This window comes from Cryptomeria japonica, chromosome 3 (assembly GCF_030272615.1).
Source record: "Cryptomeria japonica chromosome 3, Sugi_1.0, whole genome shotgun sequence".
Classification (NCBI taxonomy): domain Eukaryota; kingdom Viridiplantae; phylum Streptophyta; class Pinopsida; order Cupressales; family Cupressaceae; genus Cryptomeria; species Cryptomeria japonica.
Genome location: NC_081407.1, coordinates 469,215,703 through 469,243,372, shown reverse-complemented (window position 1 = coordinate 469,243,372; position 27,670 = coordinate 469,215,703). Strand labels below are relative to the sequence as shown.

The window sequence follows — 27,670 nt, the reverse complement described above, 5'->3', positions numbered from 1 at the left end:
GTGGCAGTTGCGGTGCGACGGTTGGCGCTTGCACCCCCTCGGTATCTTTATATACTTCAGAATGTAACTTGCAACACACTTATTATGAATGGAATAACATCTCTTATACTTGTCTGATATCTATGGCATTATTCTGCATTACGTGCTTTATGTTTTAAGCTATTCACCCAAGAGGGCAAACACTGCTGCTGTGTTTCAAATCATTCTTATGCAACTAAAACTATTCTTCTCTACATTTTTTGTTTTTCTCCTCGTTTTGGTTTCCACCTATCAGTAATTAATATCTCTCAAACTTTACTATTCGAAAATTTCTCAAATCTAGGTGTCAGAATTTGAGCCTCCAAAAATAAATTAAGTTTGGTGGAATTTGCAAGATAGGATGTCTCTAGATCCAAGAGATCTTGGGTAGAGATAAAGGACACGTCGGAAATTTAATTCTTTGACTCAAGATTAATTATTTCCAACAGTTCCAGCTACTACTGTCCCACAAAAATTCAAAATCAGTAAATCCAAACAAACAAATGAAACACAGAAGCCAAAATCTCAATTTCAAGCTAAGAGCGTTCATTTCAAATTCACAAGTACAATGCTTAACTAATCAACAACTGTTTTTCAACATACAATTGCTGGCTATGAAAATAATGTCAACTCTAAAAGTTTGATTTGTCTATCACTCCCGATATTATTGTCAATGCAATTCCGGCTAAATATGTGATATATTCTTCTTGGTTCACAGGAGGTCAATAGTTATCGCACACCAGCTGGTATTTATTTACAAGAAATGGGCAAATTACAATTGCAAAATCTTTTCAAATGAAATTGTTAACACGCTTTTCTTGCTTGGATGCTACTTTAGCAAGGAAAGGATGGTTTACTAATTTATGATATCCAGAGATGAATTGCTGACTTACCTGCTGGGGTAGAGCAACTCCAGCTCAGCCCTATGATGTGTGTTATAAGACAAACAAGCTAATGAGTTTGATTTCTCTTAATTCTTGACATAAGTCCTAGAGTCCTGGGTTAGCATCATAGGAATTTTTTTCTGCCAAGCCTACAAGAATTTCAAAGGGATATTTTCAAATAGATCTTTCACAACTCACAAAGATTGTTATTGCCATAATGACGAGGAGCTCCAAGCTTTTGTCAAAATTTATTAAATAAGATATTCAATATTATTAATGGAGATGTCTTAATGTGAGTAGTTCACCATCAAAAACTCATAAAGGGAGCATGCCAAAAAGAGCTAAAACATCTACAATGGGAACAGGAGTAGGACACAGTTACCCCACTCAGGACTACTGTGCTTACTTGAACCCAATGGATCTGTAAGTGAAGGCACCCAACAACAGTAAACTGTTAATGTCTATGAAGGACAAAAGCAAATATCTCTGCCAAAAAAAACACAAGTACGAATTCTGTAAAACTTGCTTTAGTTCTGAGATGTGGCTCTAATGACGCCTACAAGGAGTTTTATTCCGCTGGCCTTTTCAAGGGAACCCACATTCCTCCTTATTCTCTATCCAGACCCAACAAAACAGCACATTTTCTTCTGTAAGTGTTCAACCTGTCTTCTCCTGAACTTGCTATTGTAAAAGGCCCCTCTTTTGAATCCTTTGAGCAATAAAGCAGTAGTTATCTTTAATCCTTATATTCTCACTACCCTCTAAATCTAGTGGCAAATCTCTCGGAAGGAAAGGTGTAACTTCCCATATTGCTTTCACCAATATTAATGATTCCTTGCAAAGGTTGCCAACCACCTTGGACACTAAGTAAGCAAGCTGAAACTAATTGTTTATCTCTTATCAATTAGTCACAAATTATAATTTTTTATTTTTGGGGAACCTATGCCCCCTGAAATTTCCCTATAAATTTCAACACATTGGGAACATGACTTAATGCAACATTGGAAATTCTTGTCTGATGTAGCATCTACATTAGCAAGTTGTACCGAGCCACTATCAAATACTTCATTAACATTTAAAAATCAAACTGCATCTAACTCACATCTCTTTCTTGTCCATTTTACATGTATACTACAGGACTAACAACCATAATCTCACCGCATTCTTTTAAAATAGTTGTCCATGTTATTGGTTATCTTAAACACCCCCACTATCCATATGTGGATCCAATACAGGGCTGAGACAGATATGTTTCTAAGTTCAGCCAAGGTCCTACCAAGGCACCCCAAGGTCCAAGTGGACCTTGGGCAAACCTGGGATAAACTTGAGAAAATGCAAGGGGGCCCAAGGGCAGCCCAAAGAAAAAGAAAAAGAAAATCATTTTTAAAAACATTTTTATAAACAAAAAAGTGCTAAATACCTGATTTTACCCTTAAGGGATAAAATTGTGAAAATGGCATTGCGCTTGAACCCCCATGAGAGGTACTGCCCCTCAACCCTTCTGGGGGTGTTGTCCCCAAACCCCCATGAGGGTAACTACCTCTCAAACCCACTGGGATCTCCACTACCAAACTCCCATTGGTTATTTGGATCTCGTCACATAAAAACTTTGATTACAATGAGGGGGTTATGAGGAATTGGGATCTATCTCTTGAGTGTGGCAAGATAGACCTTATTGCTGCACAACTTGCCAAAAATATCTTTAAATGAGGTAGCTTCTACATGTGACATGGCTAGTGAAAGTGGCATTGTAACTCATTGTGGTTCAATTGAAATTGAACCAAATGTTGATTTTGATTCTCTTGATGAAGAGAAATATGAAGATTATTGAATATTGATTGTAAATTTCATTGTGTATTGACATTTGAAAAGTCACTAAATTATAAATTTATGAGTCTTTTCTTTTTTGCAAATTATGAGGTATTTGAATATTTTGTTTATTGGCAGTTACGAGTATCATTGTTTTTATGATTTCCATATATAGTGGAACCCATACCTGGAGCTATATCCAAGGAAAATAAAATTTGCTGCACTACAGTACTCAAACCTCGTACCCATACATGTCCCCATACCAGGACTCACAACTTAGGTTGTCAAGATAGAAGTTTTGGCATGGCTGCTCAGCTGCAATAGACCATTTTCCTATGAGCTACCTTTTGTTATAAAAATCATTATTGCAATCTTTATTCGTCACCAAACTATCTTTGAATGTAAATATTGAGCTTGGAATGAGGAATTCCAAAGGCATCACTACATCCTGACCATGCACAAGTTGAAACAGAGTAAAGTCTGAAATAGTGAAATTGTTTCAAATACGCTTCAATAAGTCAACAATATTACAGGTAAGTTTTCTGCCTAATCTTGCTTCTCAATTGCACAAGTTCTATGTATTATCTTTATTCTTTCATTTGTGGATTCAACATGGCCAGTGTCATTAGGGGATTATGCAGCAGAGTTTTCTGCTCAATTGTTTTTTTTAAAATTGACTTCATATGCAAAGCTTCAGTGCTATAATTCATACAGTATTCTGCACACAGATGGTGAACACATTTGTTCTTGATCTGCCTCAATACTTGGGTCTTCAGCTAGTATTCAATATGGAACTCCTGCAGCAATTATTTCCTCCTCTTCCTGAACCAGCATCAGCCCAACATACTTCAGATTCAAATCCTGAGCACTTGCAAATAGCTGTTCAAGATCAGATTATACAAATTACCACTACTTACACTCGCCAAGGTACACACCATTTGTTCAGATTGGTCAAGGACAGATAGTAGGCAAATGAGGTTAAATGGTATAATTTTCAGCAGCTCCACACTCAACTGCAAAGACACATCACATCTCAAGAAAAGATGAATGATCCATGTGTAGCTATGCAACTATCAACAAGCCTTTTGCAGCACTGAGCACAGCTCAGCTCACTTTTCTTGTTCCAGCACTCCTTTCCATTGCATATGAGCATTTCTCATATTGTTTCACACTACCGCTCAAGCATCAGCAGCTCTTCGGCTACCACTTAAGCACCTGCACTTCTTTTTGCAACACTTGGCACAATTTTTGCCACATGCAACAACCATCCATGCAGGCTTCAGGTATGCACTCATGTCACTTGCACACATCCTCACCTGCAGATCACATATCTGGATAGTCAACTATTGAAAACCAAACCATCAATGGATGGAAGGCCAACAAACAACAGTTATGGAATGTGAAGCACTGTTGCACTTGTAACCGCCTTCTTGCAATCTCTTGTAAATATATTGTTGATATAAAGAGTTCACCATTTGACTCTGAATGATGAACCATACAGATATAAAATCAGGCAAAACAGTTTGATGTTTCACCCAATCCTGTTCATGAGAATCTTCATTCTCAGCTTTACTGCCTGTATTCATCTGTTTTGTACCCTATTCATTCTTTCATTGAATAAAAATGTCACCAATTGCTAAAGTCTTGTGCGTTTAAATGTGTATTGGTTGACTTATACATTTTTTTTCCAGTACACGTTCTAATTCTTATTTTTCACTAGCTGAAGATACACTATTCATTCTTTCATTGAATAGAAGAAGAGCACCAGTTTCTAAAGTTTTCTGCATTTGAATGTCTATTGGTTGACTTCTTCATTTTGTTTTCCATTGCATGTTCTATAATTCTATCTTTCACTATCTGAAGATAGGATTGTCCCACAGACCACTATGAGATACAGATCACAACTAAAGAGATACTATTACATGCAGCATTGTCTTGAGGAAATCTCACAAGGTTGAGAACAAATAATTCTGAGTAAGTCTTAGCTTCATCATAAAACATGTGTAGATCTATTTTAGAAAAATAATTTACTTTAAGTAAGATACCCTGCAATATTTTAGTTTACCTAGTTTATCAGCTAGTAGTAAATGGCTCTAAGCTTGTTTCTTGTGTTTTGCCTTCCACATACATTTAAACTATGATTTTTTTGTTTGAGAAGAACTTCCATTTGCACTAAAAAATATGTATCCGTTTCTTTGTTCCAAAGATAAAGATTCAATCTTGAAATTTTGTTATATTGGATGGGTAGCAATTTCAGTTACTAAAACATTATATTTCTTGTAATTTCCCCATTTTATACCACATTGTTCCTTGAGTCTTGGCTAGTTTTCAGGATTTTTTGTAAGTTTCCAGGTGAACTAGGAGAATTCCAAAGTTCTTGCAGAGCTCAGAGTCAGGTTTGCTTGGCATCTAGTGATGGTTTAGAGTTTAGTTGGCTTTTAGGATTGCGCGATTCTCTTTGTAGTATTTTGGGCTTTCTGGGTTCCACAGTTCTTCAAGCTATTTTTAGTAAGTGCTTGTTTTGGCACCTGACATCATTCTTTAGCGTCATTTCCTTCTTGGCATGTTTAGTTTCAGTTTTTGATGCCTTGGCGGTGATTTCTACGAAAAGGTTGGATTATTTAAATTACTACACTAAAGTTATAAAGTTAACGTTAAAATATTTACTTTCGTACTACGTTGCAGGGTTCGTCACTCACTTAGCCAGATCTGAGTTCGGTGCCTCTGCGTGTGCATGCAAGGTGTGAGTTTTTTGTGCCTGGTTCATCCTAGGCAAACGCAGGGTAGACCTGAGCGAACTTAGGTGAACCCGGACGCCCAGTCGACAAAAATGAACAAAATTTTGCAAATTTTAAACCTTTTTTGGGCGTCCAATTTGGTATTCAATGCTACAGGAATCCTAAAAGTGACCATTAAAACACTTAAAATACCTAAAGAACCTCTGTTTTGGTCATTTCTTTTGCAAACAACAAGTTTCTTTCTACAAGTTGAGCAATTTTTTTCTTGTAGCATTAACATAGGGAGTTGAACATCGATTATTGAAGCTTCATCAAGTGTTGCTTCCTCATTCCTACGCATTCGCAACCTTCCATTGGTTGTAAGAGGTAAGATTTGTTTTTATCCATTTTTGTTTTACAAACATGAAGTTTATCTATTTTTTTTTCCATTCTTTTGTCTTTATTTTGAATGCGTTCACATAATTCTTATCATAGGAATTAGAATGGCGACAAATTCTACCTCCACAAGTCGACAACCAAAATTCAAAACAGATCCAAATTCTCCTCTATGGAAATATGTTGATATTATACGACAGATTCCAAGAGGTGGAAGATTCATTTGAAAATGCAAGGGATGTGATGTACAACATTCCAGTTCATATTTTCGGGTGAAAGCCCATTTGTGTGGAACACCTAAAAGAGGCATCAAAAGTTGCCCTGTAAAAGATGGTGTACCTATACAACAAGAGACAACGTTAAAATATATTAGGGAGCAAGATGAAGCAGATGAACGAGAAGCAAGTAGATTAAATCAACCCATTCCAAAAAAATTGAAGGGAATGCAGTCCCCATCTAATCCTACTATCGTGGTAGAAAACCATCCGTTTTTTTACCACAACTGATGTTGAAAGTGAACAACCCACTATACACAAAAGATCAGAGAGACCTTTGGAAAGTGCATTTCAAAATGAGAGTCGAGACATTGCCGACCAACATGTAGCAAGATGTATTTAAGAAAATGGCTTGTCTTTCAATGTTGTTTGCTCCCCATATTGGAAAGAGATGTTGAAAAAAGTTAATGGAGCTCCAAAAGGGTACAAAGGCCCGGGTTATGAGAATTTATGTGGCAACCTGTTGGAAAGAGAGGTCAAGGGAGTTGAAGATGCCTTGAAGCCCATAAGGCATTCATGGATTGAGAGAGTTGTGTCCATTGTTTTAGATGGTAGGAAAAATTCAAGAAATCGTCCCTTAAAAAATGTCATAGTGGTGTCCCCTAAAGGGGCAATGTTTTTGAGAGTTGTTGATTGTGAGGAGCAGGTAAAAGATGGACAATTTATTGTTGATATTCTCATCTCTGCCATTGAGATAGTGGGACCCCGCAATGTTGTTCAATTCATAATGGACAATGCAAAGAATTGTAGAGCTATTGGTTTGTTGGTTGAGGAACGATATCAAAATATCTTTTGGACACCTTGTGCGGTCCACTCACTAAATCTTATGCTACAAAATTGGGAATAAAATTGATTGGATCAAAGAGGTGTATGTAGAGGCTGAGGACATCTAAATGTTCACCAACCACCACATGTCTCAAGGAATTTTTAGGTCATTTTCAAAATTGGAGCTATTGAAGGTAAGTGAAGAAGTATATTTACATTTTTTGATTTTCATAATTTGATTGTGTATTCTAATTCTTCTTTAAAGTTTGTTTTTAAATTTTAATCATTTTGTCTTTAATTTCTATTACAAGTTGTAGAGACCCGTTTCACCTCTAACACAATTGTCTAGAGATGACCTATGAAAGTTAGAGAGGCACTTTCTACTATGTTGATCAGCCAAAATTGATCTATATGGAGGCAAATAAATGCTAAGAGGGCAACAAATATAAGGCAAAGGATATTAGATGACTCATTGTGAGATTGTGTGGAGTATCTCCTTAGTTTCACCGAGCACATTATGAGCATCATTCGCTATATTGACATGGACAAGCCTTGCATTGGATAGGTATTTGATGACATCAACTCAATGCTTGAGAAGATGAAGTGCATCATAAGTGCAAAAGAGCAAGACCCTAAGGAGACTTTCTCAAACAAGTGCATGAAATTGTTAAAGAAAGATGGAGCAAGATGACCACTCCATTACATCTTTTTGGCTATGCATTGACTTAAAAATACTATAGCAATCAATTTCTTGATATGCCAAGAAGGCTTGCCCTATACAAATTTTTTGAAAAGTTTGAAGTATACAAGGCAACATTCCTTAGACTCTTCCTTGAAGATGAATTGTGAGATGCAATTGCAAATGAGTTCATAGATTTTGTGCACTCAAATGGTCATAGTATTGAGGCTCTTCGTTATAGGTTTAAGAAGGATGCTCATAGTTGATGGCATTTCGTTAGCCAGTTCTTCCAACAGCTGCAACCCCTCACAATCAAAGTTTTATCACAAGTTTAACAATTAATGAATATTTATTTTTAGTATTAATAGTTTTATTTATAGTTTTTTATTTTTTAAAATTGAAAAATTCTATTAATAAAATTATAAATGTATAAATTTAATTGTTTACTTTGTCTTCTCTTCATAGGTTGCTAGTTCATTTGCACCAGAAAGAAAATGAAGAACATATTCTTTCATCCACTCAGTAAAGCGCAATAAATTGCACTCAAAAGAGCAGAGAACTTAGTCTATGTGCATTCCAACTTGTGTCTCCTTTCACACAAACAACACGACTACAAGCAAGGAGAGACGAAGATGTGGGATATAGAGCCTAAGCGAGAACCCTACTAGTGCAAGTGCAAGTGGCACTGACATTGCTTGTGGTTCATCTAATGTTCCTACATCATCTAATGTCAACAATGACGATGATGATGTTGATGATTTAGAGAATCCATTTGATGATTAAAACTTAAAGTTAAAAGTTACAATTGTTAAAACAATGAAACTTGAACTTGATATTATTATTTTGAACTTGAATTTGAAGTATATGATGCTATGATTACAAGTTTATGGTGGTTTTGTTGTTTATATGATTCTTTGTGATATTCTAATCTTAAGTCATGCTTCCGGGCTGTATATATATATATATATATATATATATATAATGAACCCAAAACCCAAAAAAGAATTTTGCCGAACTGGCAAACTGGATCCCCAAACGCAAACCCAAACCCAAACCTGAACCAACAACTTAGTTTTAGTGTTGTAATTCAATAAAGTGAAGTTGTCCCCCCAAGTTGGATGCCTAGGAGAAAAGGGGACTTAGGCATGTTGATTTTAAATTGCTAAAAGGGCCTTTTAGGGGAAAATGATTTATTTTGAATTTTGAATTCTTCTTTTTCCCACCAACTCTATAAAAGGAGGATTGGAGCTCTCATTGGGATTCTTCAATGTTGCATACATACTGAGATGTTGTTGGAGTGATCATTGAATTCTTCCAAGAGTTGATTGAGGATGAAAAGATTTACCAATATTCACTAGTTTCAATGGTGAAAGATCCATCCTAGCTGGTTTGGTGTTTTCACACAGAACACACTGATTTTCATGGAGTTTTTGGGATCGGGTTTTCAAAAAAGTGAAGGTTTTCAAGGTCAACTGATTGTAAGTTGCAGAGATTGTTGGTATTGAATTTTTGATATTTCTTGGCACTGTTTTTGAGTTGTTTGTAGGGATTTTTTGGGCCTAGCCATACACCTCATTGTGCAGGTCGTACCCATTACTATGGATGCCAAGGTTGGAGGAGTTGCTGGATTTTTGTGGGTATCAAAACAAAGGCCTTCTTGCTGCTAGGCAATCAGTTTGCAGGTGTTTTCAATGACTTTTCGGTAGGGAATGAATTTTTTTATGGTGGCTGAACTCATAGCTGGCCATACCACTTGTTGGGAGCTTGGTGTTGGGGTTCCTAGGGTCAAACGCCTTGTTTTGGGGGCAGGTTTCCAGTCATTGGTGAACACACAGCACTTGGAAATCCTTTGCAATCATTTCCAGGTTGATCATTGATGTTTTGGAGGGGTTGATAAATTGTTATAGGCTGACTGCCCCTGTTTTTTCTAGCGCTTGGTTGATGGGTATGGCTGTAATTTTATTACAGACCTGTGGCTTGCGTTTTGAAGATGGTGGAATTGAGTTTAGTCAATGATTTTGGTGCTCATTTCTTCACAGAAATTTCGTAGTGACTGTCTTCAGCATTGGAGGCTCTTTGAGCAACATTTTTGTGCTGTCCAGGCTTCAAACGTCAAGTTCCTAGGTCATTTTCAGACCTGCCCACGCCCAGATAACAGTTTCAAACCCATGGGGTTCATCTTTGGCATCTATGTTGGGGTATTTTAAGTTGTAATCCTTGGAATTATCCATGTTATGTAATGAAGCTTCTAATTGAATGTGTAAACCTCAAAGAATTTGTAATAGCAGCCATTTGTAAGTAGAATGATGAATTATCAGACTTATGACAGCTATTTAATGTCAAATGTATGTTCATATTGTTAAGCTCATTTGCCAAAAACTTAAAAAAAGATTAGGGGGTGTATTTACATTTCTACAAAGTATTTATTCTGTATACATATTCCATATTTGGTCATGGAACTTGTCACTTAATTTTGAGTTTTTTCTTCTATTGTTTATTTGATGCCTCTCTTATACCTGGTGACTATGTATGGATATTCAGCACAAATATGGACAGTTCTCAAATTAAAATTTCTTTATCTATTTCATTTTAAAACACAAAAAATCGATGCAAAAGAAAGTAGGCATTCCTCAAGACTGCAAAGATCTGAACTTTTCTATTTCACGAATATGAATGTGATACTTTATAGTTACATGTGACAACATACATTATGGATGCTAATCAAATTTACTTAGGCTGGTTCTAAATATTCCGATTCCAGGCACCACAGAATCACAGATACATAATGGCTTCCAAGAAAGGTTCAAGGGCATATTGGGTCATGGAACTTGTCACTTAATTTTGAGTTTTTTCTTCTATTGTTTATTTGATGCCTCTCTTATACCTGGTGACTATGTATGGATATTCAGTACAAATGCGGACAGTTCTCAAATTCAAATTTCTTTCTGTTTCATTTTAACACAAAAAACTGATGCAAAAGAAAGTAGGCATTCCTCCAGACTGCAAAAGATCTGAATTTTTCTATTTCACAAATATGAATGCAATACTTTATAGTTACAAATGACAACATACATTATGGATGCTAATCAAATTTACTTAGGCTGGTTCTAAATATTCCGATTCCAGGCACCACAGATACATAATGGCTTCCAAGAAAGGTCCAAGGGCATATTTGGTCATTGAACTTGTCACTTAATTTTGAGTTTTTTCTTCTATTGTTTATTTGATGCCTCTCTTATACCTGGTGACTATGTATGGATATTCAGCACAAATGTGGACAGTTCTCAAATTTAAATTTCTTTATCTGTTTCATTTTAAAACACAAAAAACCAATGCAAAAGAAAGTAGGCATTCCTCAAGACTGCAAAGATCTGAACCTTTCTATTTCACGAATATGAATGCAATACTTAATAGTTACAAATGACAACATACATTATGGATGCTAATCAAATTTACTTAGGCTGGTTCTAAATATTCCGATTCCAGGCACCACAGATACATAATGGCTTCCAAGAAAGGTTCAAGGGCCTAAAGCACGTAGGTAATATCTGTTGGAAGATCCCATTAATTTTAAGAGCATCCTCCTAAGTTAACTGAAAAAGGAGGGGAGAGAACAAAAAAAAATCCCCTATCAATTTGGCACTCTATGTTAAATAGTTAAAATTATGTCAAGAGGTATAAGTTACAGTGACAGCAGGGGGAGAAGCATATGATGTCATAACTGTGAAAGAAAGTAAAAAAAAATAAAATTATTTAGCACCACATTTATTTGTTAAAGATAAAGACATCAAAATTGTAGAATCTCTATTAATGTCTGCGAATGAAACTATTAGAAAAGAATATATAAACAAAATAGCTCTGCAAATAAAAGTTTAGAAAAAAAAAGGATAAATTAAAATTAAAATTTACGTGTCCGTATATATATAGTTAAATAGTATTAGAATAAAATAAAATAACTCATAAATAAATTTAAAAGTTCAAACCTGATACTTCTCAATATTTTTTAAATAGATGTATTTAAGATATCTATATTAATATGTCTACATACCTTTGGCCAAGGCTCATATGCAAGTGAATCAGTATGTCCCATTCGCTGCCATAATTCTTCAGCTATATGTGGTGCACAAGGAGAAAGAAGAAGAACAAATTTTTCAAGGACTGATTTTGGCCGGTTTTCCCACTGCATATAGGAAAGAAGCAAAATGTACATTGACATTAGAATTTGATACATGAAAGCTTATTGACTTGTGAAATTAATGTCTTAAAGAGAATCTTAATAATCCCAAGGAGGGCATCTCATATTCTTTTTTCTCTTTCATAAAAAAAAAGAGTTAAATTTAATAAATAAACCTATATCCTTAGATATACAACTTTGCTTATCCTCCACAAAAGTCGTTGAAGTTCATTGGCATTACCTTATAAGCTGTATTAACAAACTCCATCATTGCAGCTATTGCAGTGTTGTAACGTATCCCTTCTATTTCTTCAAACACCTGTAAAAAAGAATATTTAGAAACAAAATTAACTAGACATACAAAACTCTTGATTTTCCAAATGATAGCATAAAATGCATTCCATGTGGAGACAACAAAACAAATACAGTTACATGTGATTATTGCAAAACAAGACAAACAAAAAAATTAAAGATACCCATCTAGAAAGTTATCATTGCGGGGAAAACATTCAATAATTTCTATATATCTGTAATTGTATTGTTCAAGAGTATCCAAGTCTGAAAAATCCAATTGATGAAATCCATCCAAAAGAGCTAAATGTGGAGGCTGCAGATAACAAGTTCAACAAGAATTTTCATTGCAGGAAAAACTCAAATACTAAATGTTTTTTGCAATGTTAACCTCAAAAACTATCCTCGTCCAAAAATAACGTAATCAGTATTTAAACTGCACCTATGGTAGTCTCATACATTTTTGAGTAGAGGTACGCAGATAGTGCATTCCAAATATGGAGGTCTTTAGTATCAATGAGCAATTTGATGGAGATAATAGCTGATTATTAGGAGACAAAAGTAGCCGAGTCCTTGTATGTTGAGTGGGGCAGTGCCAAAACTATATATTGGGGTAGCAGCCTCAAAGTTTGGATGTTTGAATCCAGGTTTCTACAAGGCAAGACCTTGACCAGCTTACAATCCATGTCAAAGAGTTAGCGGGTTTTCATTCAAAACATTCAAAATTTGTCAAACATAAACAGAATACCCCAAAAATCATTCCGATTTGCCTGCAATTCGGCCATATAAATGCATACAGTTTTTATTTTTTTGAAAATTATTAGAAACTTGTTTGTCAATTGAAGCATTTTATTTTCATTCATGAACACGTAAAGTGACTGCAAAATAAATATTGTGCGAGATGCAGACGCTGTTGTTCAGCAGAACAACAATTTTTCCAGAGAAATTTGCATGCACTCAACACTCTTGCTGATATCCTCTATCTGATCTCTCTGTGCTGTCATTTTGTTGTTGTGTGTGGACTCGTGACTGTTGTTGGCTGCATTGCTTTCAATCTCACGTTGGTCTTTTCAGCCTTCATTCCCAGGAGAGAAGTTTCTTCATTTCTGGGAGAGGTCTTAATCAGAATCGTCAAGCAATATTCCAATCCAATTGAATGTGGGTCTACAGTAAATCAATAGTAACAGCACTGAGAATGATCAGGTCGTGGGAATGCAAGTGAATATTGGCAAAATCAAGGTTATCGTTTTTATTCTGAGATGAAAAAAAAAGCAAATAAATTTTGAGTTAAAGCAAGCCTCTAAATCAATATAAATATCTTGGTCTTGATTTTCACAGAAATTTCAATTGGGGGACTTATAAACCAAAAAGGTTGAAAGGGTAGAAACCTCTATACATGCTTCAAAACAAATTCAAATTGGTCAAGCTATGAGATTGGAAAGGCAAGAAGGCATTATTTGGACTGCTTTTTATGTGGGTGTGATGAATGGGTATGAAATTTTAAACAGCAACATACCAACATCGAAATGAAAGTTAAATAGGAGAGTAGATGAAAGTTAATTTTTTTGTTGGTAAATTTATACCAATTTTTTCCCTGGAAAGATCAACAAGAACCTTGTGACTTGGCTTTCAATAACATCATTCCTATGTTTCTGCTGCTACAGGAGTACTTGTCCATGGAAAATATTCTTAAGATAAAGTGGAAAACATGTGTCAGCTTGGTATTCATGTTCATCCTGTTCATCTCCTTGGTATTCCTGTTCATCCTGATGATGAATCACGGAGTGTGATTCGAAACGTCGATGATAAAAAATTGGCTTACACAATCAAATCCAGAAGCAATTACTGAATATGTATCACCTAGCTTTTGACATGGAGATTTGAGGTCTCTGTCTATTAAAAATTGTGGCCATTGTAATTTCTCGCTATGTTAGTTCAGGTGTTGTCAGAAAGAATTTTCAGAGGGATTCTCTGATCTTGCATATTTACCTTTGGAAGTGCCACTAGCAGGACGCATAATGAGAGAGATTGGCTATGGATGTTGGGAATCTGCTTGCAGAGGTCTTTTTTTCGATAAAAAAAGAGAATTACATCTACTGATGAATGATGCTACAAAATTATCTTTGTCCTTTACTAACAAAGAACAAAGCCAAGGACCAAAAAGTAAAAACACATAAGAGGTGGCCACACTGTATAGAGAATATTATCATAGATATTGTGTAGAAAAAATACATTCGAATACCTGATGGTAAAGACAGTGGAAACAATTTAGAACACCCATATACAACTGTGGTAATTTACATCAATTCTCGGAATTTGTTAAACAAAAGATTGTATAGATATACGTTTATCCATAGATACAGGGAAAAATCAAAGAGAAGTAATTTAAATAGCTATTCAATATCTGCTAAGATGTCCTTGGTTGTTACACCTGATGTATTGCATGTGTTGAGCCTTTCAAAGGTTCTTTAAAGAGATTGATGTGGTTGTGGTGCAGGAGCACCTAGGAGGCTCATGAAGATCAATATCTTTTGCTTTTGTGTTTTTTTCATGTTTCTATGATGTAATAAGGTCACGTGGACCATCTCATAATGTTTGATCATGATGTAAGGCCTTGATGCCATTTTTGTGCATTGTAACCTAACAGGACCTAATTGGTCAACTATGGTCAAACGTCATCAAAATGTGGAAATGGGGTGACACCTTTAGAAATCATGTTTTGAGGCATATATGGCCTAGATGTAATGGTTGTAGGGTGTTTTGGAAGTTTTTGTGTACCCATGTAAAAGTTGTAATAAGTTGTAAAAAGTTGCATGAGCAACTTTGCAACTTTTGTTGTCAAGTTGACAACATTTTGTGCAAATTTGTAAACCAACGGCTATTTGGTTCAAAAGGTGGTTATAGCCGGTTGGTCAGTTATATAGGGCCTATATAAGCCTCTTCCAAACCGAGGCAAGGTTGTTGAAGCATTTTTTGAAGAATTGGTAATACAAACATCTCTGATTTCCTTGGATTTTGTTGCAAACATGTGTAACAGTCCTTTGATTCTCTTTTGTACGGATTGGTACAGACACAATATGAACTTGGAATGCTAGAGCATTGAGTTAAATTCCTTCTCCAAGTGGTTTGAAGTGTTTTTGTGCAGTTTGGAGGGAGATCCATTCATTTCTTTCCTACCGGGTCAGCAAACCCTCTTAAACCTAGGGCTTTGGACAAATGGGGCTATAACTTGACATTCCCTGATCTAAAAATCAAATCTCTTGTGGGAATGTCAAGTCTACAAGTGTATTATAGGATTTTGGAGGTTTCAGAGATGGCCGTGAAGAATGGAGGAAGAACCAAGCAATTTTAACTTAGCATCCTCATGTGACAGGTTATGTAATTGACTGAGTTTTGTGAACTGGGCAGAATTGTAAGTGTTTGGACCCCAAATGTTGGTGGATTTGGTGGTTTGGAGATTGTTAGAAGGTGTTACAAGTGGTGGCTTGGTTGTTTGATTAACCTAAAGGGTAGTTGCTTTGTAAAAGTGATCAAATTGGGGCTCTAGGGCTAGTAGGGCAGCATTAGTCCTCATAGGAAGTCCAAGACATCAAGAGTTGAATTTGTGATTTGTTTTTAACCTTGTTGAATGATATCATTTCATGTAAACAAATTGTGTTCACTCCTTTTGTGATTGGGTGTATTGGGACTGCCTACCGTGGAAGGGCTACTAGGCTTAATTGATGCCTACGTTGTGGTAAACCTTAGCAAGAAGGTTGTGGTCAAATCAAAACTCATTTGGGGTCTGCAAGGGTTGTTCTAAGCATTTTCAAAGGTCTCCTAATCTATGCCCATTGTTCCTCATACTATGTCCAAGTATGACTAATGAGAGTGTGTTGAAGCCTTGGAGGGTTAAGGCTTACAATTGTATGATGAGTTGTCCATCATACCTTGAAGGTTTCCACCTAAGTCACCAAGTTCGGCCGAATTTCATCCTTTAAGTTTGAAATTCGCCGAACTTCAAAAAAAAAAAAAAATTTTTTTTTTTTAATAAATTTTTGGCCTTCTTTTGTTAATATTTTTTAAACACATCTTCAATCTGTTCGCCTGCAATTTTTGCCTGTCGTTCGTGCCCTAGCATATGTTTCCTATGGTTTATATTTTATAAATATGTCATCTTTTTGTAACGATTTCAAATCTATTTATCAATGTTAAACTATTTAGGCAATTTTATAGATATATTACATATATTTATTAAAACAATTTAAAAATTACATATGGCGAATTTAATTCGAATTTTATACATTTCGAATTTTTCCCTCATCGAACTTCATTCGAATTTCAAAGTTGTCGAACTTCGAATTCGAATTCAAACCTGGTGACTTAGGTTTCCACTGATGTTCAGAGTCTTGTGTAGGGCCTGAGATTGTTGTGAGTCTGATTTCAAATTGGTCCTATCAGTTTGGGTTGTGTTCAAGAAGCTGTCTTGTCAAACTCAATCCTTCACAAGGCTCTGCATCAGGTTGCCAACTGCAAAAAATGCCTGTACCAGTGCAGCAAAATCTTTGACTTGGGGAGTTCATAAAGACTCTGACTTATCAGGGTGAGCTTGCATATGAAGAGTTCGGTATTGTGTCCTCTGGTGGCTTCTTCAACAAAGGAAGCACAATAAATGCCATGTTACTAAGCAGCTTGGGCATTTTGGTACTTCAAGAAGCCCTTTCTTGTGTTTTTCTATTGTGAGCATTTGCTTTTGATGTCCTCTTTTCTATTGTGGACATGATGATGTTGTAAGCGAGGTAGGCCAGGCAATATTTTTGGGACTGGACATATCAGGTTTGTCAGAAATGTTGTATCGTCTTTGGGCTTATCTGGGAAAAAAAGAAATAAAATATATGTACACAAGAGAAAAATAGATTAAATAGGCTGGAACATACAATAGGTAGAACAGAAAAAGACTAGGGCAAAATGGCTCCTAGAAACAGGAAAAATGAAAAGCCATAAAAGTTAGAACACATGGGTTAACCTAAAAAGAGGTGACTCTGGACTAGTACAATTTGAAATAAAAAAGACTGAACCCTGCAAAACAATAAAAAGAAAACATGACCACCCCTATAAGAACCAAAAAACTCAAGCATGAGTGTTTAGTGACACAAAGGAGAAGCCAACAATGTCATCATGTATCAATATAGGAGCACTAATGCAAAGTCTAACAAATCTAATCTGGGAGAATCCAGGGCTTATGGGGCCAGGTTGAACAATCTTCAGAGGCAATTGTTTTTGTAAAGGACCTCTCTTAATGATCAAGGCCAAAGAATTGTCTATGGTTGGCAAAAACCAGTAAGGCGAGCTTGCCCCTGAGATCAATGTAAAGGAGAAGAGGCGTGAGAGGGTTCTGACACTTAAAAGAGATATAGAACCATGACCACTAGAGTGAGAGTTGGGTGTTGAGGAGCCACAATTGTAGCAAATCCCAATAATGAGCATTACAAACTTGTCCCCATCCTTATATGAATAAGTAGTATCCAAAGGGTGCTTTATTTATCCAACATTAGTAGCCTACCGAAAGAAGCAATCATTTTGGTAGATTTGGGACCACCATGAAGGGATCTAAGTCTAAACTTGGTGACCCGCCAATACAGAAGCACCAAAATAGTTGTCTAAAGTTCCTAAGTAACCAGGTTCGAATTCGAATTCGAGTTCGGCAACCATAAAATTCGGATGAAGTTAGGCAAGGGTAAAAATTATAAAAAAAATTTGACATTAAATTCGCCTTATATAATTTATTTATTTTTTAAAATATAAATAATGTTTTCACAAAATTATAATTTATTAATACTAAAGTTTAAAATAATATTATATTTAATTTGATAAGTTTAAAAATTAAATTTAGATATTTAAATATGTTTAATTACTATTAAATATTAATGTAAAAATAAAAATAAATAAGTAAAATAATATTAAGTATAAATATATTCAATGTTAATATAAATAAAATAATATTAATTTTTTAATAAATGTAAATTATTAAAATATTAAATATCTGTTTTAAAGTTTTTTAAACTATAGGCCTGCACCGGTTTCTTGCTCATGATCACGATGGGTAGCTAACCCCAGATCCAAACCCGACGGCAACCGCCAAAGACACAACTTTTATCGTTTGTTCAAAAACAGCGCCGGCCAGGAAGGAAGGCTCAGAAGGGTGGGTGAATGAAAAGGTTTTAAATCAACTAAATATAAGAAAAATAAAAAACTCCAGATTATGTCGCGACGGGAGATATCAGTAGCGGGAACGAATGAAAGCGACAGGAGAGAGAGCAGCGGTGGAACAAATGAAAGCTAAGCCAAGATCGCGACTTCAAGTAGACTGATGCTGTGGCTCGTTGCGTAAAACATCTCCTCTCACCCAACATTTCTCTGTTGTCGCACCTTGAAGAATATGTTGTGCCCTAGCCACGAGCAGGAGGAATTTTGTTCTGAAAAAACCTAATAAAAAATGCTCCGTACGAATTTAGCGACGAATTTTAACGAACTTTATACATTTTTTAATATTCGCCAATTTCGAACTTCAACCACAAAATTCGGCGAAGCTTGTGACTATAGTCTAAACAATAGTACCTCCTGCAGATTCTTAGTAAATCAGATCCAGCAAAATAAAATGCTCCTTACACTCCACCTCCTGAAATCCTTGAATCATTGATCAGTCCTTTAGTACGCCCTCACCCTAAGTTTATCAAGCATTACTGTTTGTAGGAATAGCATGAATTTTCTTGCCATTATGTATATTCCTCAGGTCATTGTGATTTCCTACCTCTATTGTATTGTGTATGTCATCTGGTGGAGAGTTTTTGTGTAGCTAAGCTTGGGCAATCTGAGTAATTGTGGGTCTTTGGGCTCTGAACCCTAGTAAAGATCATAGGTGAAATAGTTGGTCTTTAGACTCTAGATGACGAAACCCTAAAATTAGCAGCTGAAAAATAATTCACTGCTTGCTGAAAATCCCCAAAACTTGCTGCTGAAAACCCTAAAAAATCAGACTAAAAATCACAGAACACAGATGACAAAACAATTGCAGGGGGTATATAAACATAAGATTGCAATTCATTACTCTCCATTTCCTAATGATGGATCACTGAGTGTTATCTGAAACATTGAAGCAAAAATACACACAGTTGAATCCAAAAAGCATTCTATACACTAAACTAAAAGACTGGAAAACTCATGCCTACTATCACAACTCATATTCAAAAATGAAAAAATCACAATGTTATTGGTGATATATTGGCAAAAATGCCAGTCAATGCTAAATTCAAAATATCACAAGAAATTGAGGAAAATATCACTGAGTAAGCTGAGAAAAGATATATTGCAAGAAGTTAAAGGTATTTGCTTCTGTGGTCTCAATCTCTGATTTGTTGCTCGACATGTACCAATCAAGTATTCACATCCTTGGGAATTTTGAAAAAGTTCTCAAGGCATTTTAACATTCCATTCTTTCATTTTTTGGCACAGGTGTTCCGATTTGGTTAAAATTTGAACATGGTATGTCCTCGTATGCCTTGTGGTTCATTTTATATTAGGTAATCCTGGCACGAAAGTTCCCTTGTGTAAGCCACATGCTTTCATATCAAAATTATGGGTTCATTTTACGATGCACTGGGAGAATTTCTAGATTTACCAGCTAGGGGTCAAACAGTGTATTTAGTTTGACAAAAGCTCTGATTTGTGGTAAAGGCTATCCACTAAGAAGAATGATAGTATGGTCGCGTTTTTCAGCTATAAATGTTGTCCTTTGCATCTATTTGTCCAGGTGAACATCCCTTGTGCATGATCCAAATATATAAGATTTTTATTTCCTGAGAAATGGAAGAGAAGCAGGTTCTCTATAATTGAATCCCCTATCACCAATTTTCTAACTCAAGCAGTCAATTTAGTGAAAATTCTCCATAAAGATGACTTCCTGCTCAAGAAGACCGTGAGAAGATTACCTGCAGGTGTATGGGCAGGTCTTTGAAAAGATGATAATCAGACTTACACAGAAGATTTATGACAGTCATATAGCAGATTAGAGGAGCCATTCATAACAGCAGTTAGTATAGAGGTTGGTGCCTCATTTTTGGGTGAAGTTGGTGCTTCATCTCTGTGAAGTTAATGCTTCATATCTTGTAGGCTGGTGCCCACATTCAAGTGGGAGTTGGTGCTTCCAGTGGGTTGGTGCTCACAAATCAGTTTAGGGTTTGCTGCCTCTAGTAGGTTGGTGCCTACAAGTTGTAAAAGAAAACATCATATATAAATATACATATGTATATAAGAGTTCATTCTCATTTAAGTTTTCCATAAGTTCTTGATGTTCAATGTGATGATCCAACATATGCACTGAATAAGTTTGCTAATATATTCTTTAAAATTCAAAGAAATAAAAACAATCAATATACTCATTCACCCCCCCTCTCTGTATATTTGTGTGCTCTTCATATAGTTATATCACATCTTAACAAGAATGGAAGTGCTTGAGAAACACCATATAGTTTTGTTTTGTGGCAATCAAGTAGTGTTGAAGCTTGTTTATAATCCAATTTTTCATAAACACACTAAACACATTCAGGTTTAATTCCACTATATCCATGAGCATGTGCAACAACAAAATATATAGCTCCAATTTTGTTCAACTTCAAAATAATGTACTAAGATCTTTAATGAATCACTTGTAGTAGGTAAGTTTGAAGCTTTTCAAATTTTCTTGACTTGTACTATTGACAAAATGATGCAATAAAAGGATTGTTGTAATAATATAATAATAAACTACCACATCATAATAGATACATATGCATCTTTGTATATATTCAACAATGTAATATTATTATTTATTATGATTGTTTATTTTTCACTAACCATGGAATTTATTAGTAGATGGTTGTGGTTGGTTGGAATGTATCCAACTGCCCTGTGTATATATGCAACCTTCAATCAATAATGTAATGCTCATCGATTGCCTTCAATCTGATTTCTATTGGTTATTTACTAAGAAAGAGGGCTAATGGGTTTTGAGGGCTAGTGTGATAGCTTGAGTTAGTTATTTTGCATAGCCACCTTGGTGGCTTTAAGTTTAAACATTGATGAGAATTGGTCCAAACCAAACTCTTCTGCCCAACCAAATATGTCTCATCTACATAAGACCAAATTTTTGTTTCTTATTTTTAAACAAAACACTCAAAATGATGAAAAAGAACAAGAAAACTGGAGCAATAAAAATGACAAACATAAAATAGTAAACCCTAATGGAAAATATGCAATAAGTTTAAGAAAGAACATGATGACTAACAATTGTAGAATTCTTCATGGTGACGTTAATCAGATTCACAGTTCTGTGTGACATCTGCAGGGCTTGATCCTTTGACATTAATTTCACATTACTTGAGAGTGTCAAAGATGAACATGTTTCCAGAGTCAGTGCCTTGCAGACCTTTTTTACCAAGAGTATGGGGGTGTTTTCAAGCTACGATTGTGCACAAACGTGCAAGATTTATTTCAGATTTTTATCATCTGTCTGATCTTTTTCATATAATGTAGCTCTGCTTCTCCAATCATGCCCTGTAACTGTTTTTGTAGCTACAAAGTGAACAGTAACCATCGCACAGCAGCTGCTATTTCAAAACACAAGCTTCAACTAATTTTGAAAATTATAATAAACATAAAGCTTGCAAGTGAATCATATTGTAAGTACGACAAAATGTTGTTAGGCTCCATCAATTATCTATTATCATTCTATATTAATTGGGATTTCACAGATTCAAAAGTATTCACTATGGAAACTTACCCTTTGAATACACTGATGGAGACATCGAAGTTGATCATGGCTTGGTTCAACATCCACTGTAATTGTACCTTCTTTATATGATCCATCTGTTAGTGGAGGACCAACTAACAATCTCCAAGTTCTACCTAGGAAGCGATGAACTCCTTCCACACCATTAGTATTCCATATTTTGGTATCCCTAAATTTTGAAACGGAATAAAGGGTCAAAAATATAGTACTCTTTTGCCAAATTACACTTTTTGGCCCTTAGAAGAGATATTATCAAATGAAATTAACAATTTTTATTTTTAGAACAAAAGTATCTACTTTTTTTCCACTGAAAGTACCTTAGAGGACCCATAAACATTTCATACAATCGAAGTGAATCAGCCCCATAATCATCCACAATATCATCTGGATTTATCACATTTCCTCGACTCTTACTCATCTTGTATGCTCTAGCATTAAGACGAATGCTTTGATCATTTTTCAAGACATAAACATCTCCAGATTTCAAGACCTGTTGTTTAGTTTAAAAACATGTTGAACTGGGAAGCATTAGAAATATCTGGAAGAATAAGAAAGACATTCAATTCTCCAAATCTACTTCTAATTCTACTTCACAATCATGCCTGAAAGTAGTCAGTATGTAGAGTATGAACTGAATAAAGTTATTTTTTTCTCAACTAATTATGGTCACTTACATTGTTCTCCTGTACTTTTTCTTGATGGTAACTACTTTCATCATCGACCAAATTAGCAGATACCATATTCCCTTCCTTGTCTACAAATGCTGTATACTCAACCTACAACTCCATTCATTGATCAATTTTATTTCATATGGCACACCAAATCTGAAAATACACAATGAAACATAATTCACCACATACCTCTCCAAGAATCATCCCCTGATTAATAAGACATTGAAATGGCTCTTTAGTAGAAACTATACCAATGTCATAAAGTACCTGTAAATTAGACATAGAAATAAGACGCATAAAGATAAAATCTGAATTCATGACAGATAATTGAAAGCCCTCTCCTGCAGAAAATTGTCTATTGGTACCAATGAATTGAAAGTTCTCAAAGTCACAAGTGGTGTTTCCTTGCTAGATGTAGAGTACAAAGGATCAACAAAGCCTCTAAACCATTTACAGTGAATTTCTATACAGTATATGATGCTTTAAAGTATATTTTTAAAACAAACGAAAATAGAATAAAAGATTTAAACCTTAGAAAAACTCCAGCATCAAATACATATTGCCAACAAACGTCAGAAAGTCAAGCTCTTCAGCCAACCAAAATTTATAATGATTTAGATTCAACAAAAGAAAAATGTAAGGTGCAAAAACACATAAGAAGGATTGCATACATGCTCAATCTAAGTCCGTATGTTGAGATATAAAGTGAATATTAAAGGATACCACCTAGATAAGGAAGGATGATCCATGATTCCGAACATGTTATGGCATATATCTTTTTTTCTTTTCTTTCTTTAAGTTTATAGTTGCAACGAAAGAACAAAATAAAATTAGAAACAAGGAAAGCAAGGAAACATTATTCACAACAGGGATAAAATTAAAACACATGTATTATACATGAAAATACTATGCAAATGGAAGAAGAATAAATTCAGTAGAACAATACACTATGCAATTCATGGGTAAGAATAAACAAAATTAGTATCTCTGTTAGAAGTTGGGGGAAGGATGCACTCTCAAGGTAGGAATCTTCCCTGCTTCAGATCTACTGCTATCTGCAACAGTAGTCTTCCTTATTGTAAGTCTTCTATGTAGTGGTATGGAAAACTACGTTTCAGGACTATGGTGAAGTGTTTGTTGGAGCTCAAGAAAATAGCTACAAGTTGTATTTTTACAATATTCTTTTAGGTGGGAATCTTCATAGCATGGTTGTATGTTCCCTCTGGTGAATCTGCCTCTTTTCTTGGGTGCTAATCTCAAGATCAAGGTTTCTAGGATCAAGGCTGCTCGAGACTTGGATCTTCCCCTTTCAAAGAAGATCATCTTGCTTTAGGTAAACAATTCCTTTTCTCAATATCTTAATGTTGAAGGCATTACACTGCTCGAAACTTGGATCTTCCCCTTTCAAAGAAGATCATCTTGCTTTAGGTAAACAATTCCTTTTCTCAATATCTTAATGTTGAAGGTATTACCATTTGCATAACTTGGACCATGATGCCAAAGATTGTCATACCAAATCTCATTTGGCTGCCCCCAAAACATCTTCAAGCCAACGGTCTAGGAACACTCACATCATGATTGTTTTTTCTTTGATGACCCACTCCCACTAATTTGGAGCCCTTTTATATAGTCTCTTAGAGAACTTTTCTTGAAAGGGAACTTTTTCAAGAATTTTCCCACAAATTGTTGGATCTAGATAATCACACTCACCCATCTCCTTCTAACTTGGAGCAAGCAAAGGAGCCTATATAGATTTCAAAGCTTCAAGTTGTCTTTGAGATTTTTAGACAAAGCAATGTTGGAAATGTTAGAAGTTAGAACCCAGCCATGCATGCCCAAATTTTTGCAAACTTAGCTATGTTTGCCCATGTGCTACGGTGATGTTGTGTAAACCTATCTTTTTTAACTGATCTGAGATTATACAAGTGGGTTTTCCCTTTATCAAAATTATTGTCCTCTATTGTTCATCATGCTTCAATGACTCTCAAAAGTCCAGAAAGTTCTAAAGTGTGAAGCTGTGTGGGTCATTTCCTTGAATCTGCTACTTGTCAAAGTTTTAGACTTTTGAGGATTTCCATACGCAGACAATATTGCAACCAACTTAAAATGTATTAAGGCATAATTTATGTTAAAAATTTAAAACTTTTCCCTTTTTTACATAAATATAATGTGATTCAAATTTAGATAATAAGATTGATTTTTTTCCCTTTCATTTCAGATGCATGATTGGAAAGGTTTGTTGCTAATTTGCCAAATCTTCAAAGGATTGCAATTCATACCTTGAGCCAACCATGCAATGCATCGAATGCAATTGGAGTATGTTTGAGCACATACACTCCAAAAAGCACAATAGGTTGTCAATGCAAAGATTGGATGATCTTGCGTATGTTCAATACAACCTTCATCTCCACCACTAACAAATCATTGACTTATCTCCCATAACTCTAGAGGAGGTTGATCCATAGTCAGATTTGATCACTGAGGTTGAGGATCCTATCTTCAATGATAAGGACCTTGCATGGGTTTGTCAAGTGTATTGAGAAATAGAGGTGGTAACCATGGCAAAGGATGATAGAGCACAAGGAGACCCCTTAGATGAGACACAGGCAGATATCATGGCTGCATCATCATCTATGACATATCTTAGACACTAGCACAGGACTTGTTGTGATTTTCGGACAAGTGATGCAACTACTTTGAGCCATAGACTTATATCATTAGTTTTGATATTTGTTTTGAGGCCATAGATTTCATAATCCACGAGATTTGTATAAATTTGTCAATATTTATAATTTATATGCGTAACAATGCTAAAATTAAAATCCACTTTTATACTCATGATCAATGTATACTTGTGTCTATGATCAAAGTAGCTTTTGTTTGATTAGTTTACCGTGCCTTTAAAGTTTATTTAGTAAAAGATGCATGAAACAAGTTTTAAATACTTCGAAATATCTACATTTCATGGTTTTTTCAATTTGCTGAGTCTGGGTGCCGAGTTCGATCCAAGTCAAAAATCAACTAGTCAATAATATCTTTATTTTCTTTCTTCTTCTTTTCTTTCTTGTTTTTATTATTAGCTTTCTTTTATTTTTCTCTTATTTCTTTTCTTTCATTGCTAATGTATTTGCATTAAAAATCATTATATTCTAATGATTTTTAATTCCAATACATCTGTTTTGGTTTCTTTTTTTTCTAATGTATATTACTAATATCCATTACATATATTTTTCTTATGTATTAGCAGTATTTATTTTTTTCTTCTAATGTTTTTTAATTCTAATATTTTATCATTGTGTGTTTTTTATAGTTCTTTTTTTTTCTATTTTCTATTTTTGGTATAATATTTTTTATTATAGTTGTTTTTATCTTTTTTCTATTTTTCTTATTCTCACTTGTTCTATTTCATTATTTGGGTTTTGTTTTTTCATTGTTAGTATTTTATTGGATGTTCTTGGTTTTTACTTTTTCATTTGCTTCTCTCTTCTCTCATTGCATTGTTTATTTAAGTATTAGTATTAAACATCATTATATTCTAATGATGTTTCTTATCTTGATATTTTCTTTTGGTTTCTTTTACTTTGTCCTTCCACAATTTTAATTTAATAATTTGGGTTCATCTCTAGTTGTGCAACACCGTCCCTCCCTCTTACATCAATTATTTATAGTCTCCATAGATCTGCAACAGTCTATCTTTCTCCTTCTTGAGCTTTCTTTCATCTTGATGAAGGATGACACAGTGTGATCCAAAACGTTGATGCGAAAAACTATACACAATCAAAACCAGAAACTACAACAATAACTATGATGGATTATGGAGAATCAATACATTCAAGTTCAATTTTTGTTACCATAGTCTAAAGTTCCACAAGGAACAAAGGAGGTAGGAAGCAGAGGTCAAGATGCAACTTGCAAAACATGCCAACTTGCATGTGGGGTCTAAAGTTTTGCAAGGAACAAAGGAGACAAGAAGTAGATGTTGGGATGCAACTTGCAAAAATTGCAAACTTGCATCAAAACTCTGAAATCCCACCAAAACATAACTAAGAATTTCTCTCCAAATGAAAATTTCAACAAATGAACAAAACGTAAAGATTCAAATGGGTGTAAAGCACAACAATTAACATGTCTTGACCAAGCTAGCCTATTTATGATTTCTCATATAATAATCTATGATGGGCCAAAAACAAGGATCTGGGGCAACACTTGCAGTATGACATGCAAAATTTGGGAGGGGTTTGAAAAATCCCTCCCTAATTTTTTCACTGAAAATTTCAACACTTCCTTCCCATGGACATTCTATTAAACAGTTTGCATACTTCTGAGTTGAATAAGATTTTTCTTTTTGTTTGTAGGTTGTGTGTGTTAAAATTTGCAGTGGTTCATTGCATACCATTATTGCACAACATTTTTGAAATGAAACTATAATAAGACATGGATTTCATGAAATCCATAGCAGACTGAGTTGCTGTTATAGAAATGTTTCATTACAAATTTATAGCGGGAAAATATAGAATTGAACAAATAAATTTCTAGCCTTTTTCTCAGTCATAAACCCAGTTTTTAAGAGATTTATATCTTCCACATTGACTGAAATAATCAATGGCAAGACATTTGATACAAAATACTCCATGCCACTACCTAAAGGTCTACAACTTAAGCATTCAGTCTTTTTTCTCTGTGATTTACAGACATATAAAACCTTTTCACATATCGATTTGCCCTTCTTGTATACACAGTCAACAAGGAGGTCGAATATCTACATAAACAATGAGATTCTATCTCCTGCAGCTCACTGGAAACCCTAAAAAGTCTCTTAAACACTTGCAAAAACCCCTAACACTCCACGCATCCAAGGTAAGAAGTGGCTGCAGGTGAAAACACCTTCAAATGTGGCTCGAACTGCCCCTTATTGACCATGCCCAGACACTACGAAGCTCTTACTATGATATTAAGCTTGTCTTTCATGCCTCTAATCCTTCAGTACATAATCACTCCATCAAACCAAAACTCAAGCCAATGTTATTACTCCCTTCCAATGCTATCAACCATATCATGATGAAATATAGTGTCCATAATTAATTAGCAATCACTCAAATCCTCAAATAAATCCAACACTCATATATGACCATATGCAATCGCTCAATACTTGGGAAATATAAATTTGAGTATTCAATCTCCAACTC

The 27,670-nt window shown here is 35.0% G+C and overlaps 1 protein-coding gene across 2 annotated transcripts in view; it reads right to left on the bottom strand.

Annotated features, from left to right (window-relative positions):
- Nucleotides 1-27,670, bottom strand: part of LOC131041365 (leucine--tRNA ligase, chloroplastic/mitochondrial) — a 304,431-nt gene that overhangs the window by 12,371 nt on the left and 264,390 nt on the right. For both annotated transcript variants that reach the window (XM_057974409.2, XM_057974410.2), the window contains 6 exons: nucleotides 22,674-22,751; nucleotides 22,488-22,589; nucleotides 22,131-22,303; nucleotides 21,805-21,982; nucleotides 11,959-12,036; nucleotides 11,592-11,723 (listed from right to left, as the gene is read on the bottom strand). In XM_057974409.2, coding sequence (XP_057830392.2) covers nucleotides 11,592-11,723; nucleotides 11,959-12,036; nucleotides 21,805-21,982; nucleotides 22,131-22,303; nucleotides 22,488-22,589; nucleotides 22,674-22,751 — 741 coding nt within the window. The remainder of the gene's footprint in view (nucleotides 1-11,591; nucleotides 11,724-11,958; nucleotides 12,037-21,804; nucleotides 21,983-22,130; nucleotides 22,304-22,487; nucleotides 22,590-22,673; nucleotides 22,752-27,670) is intronic.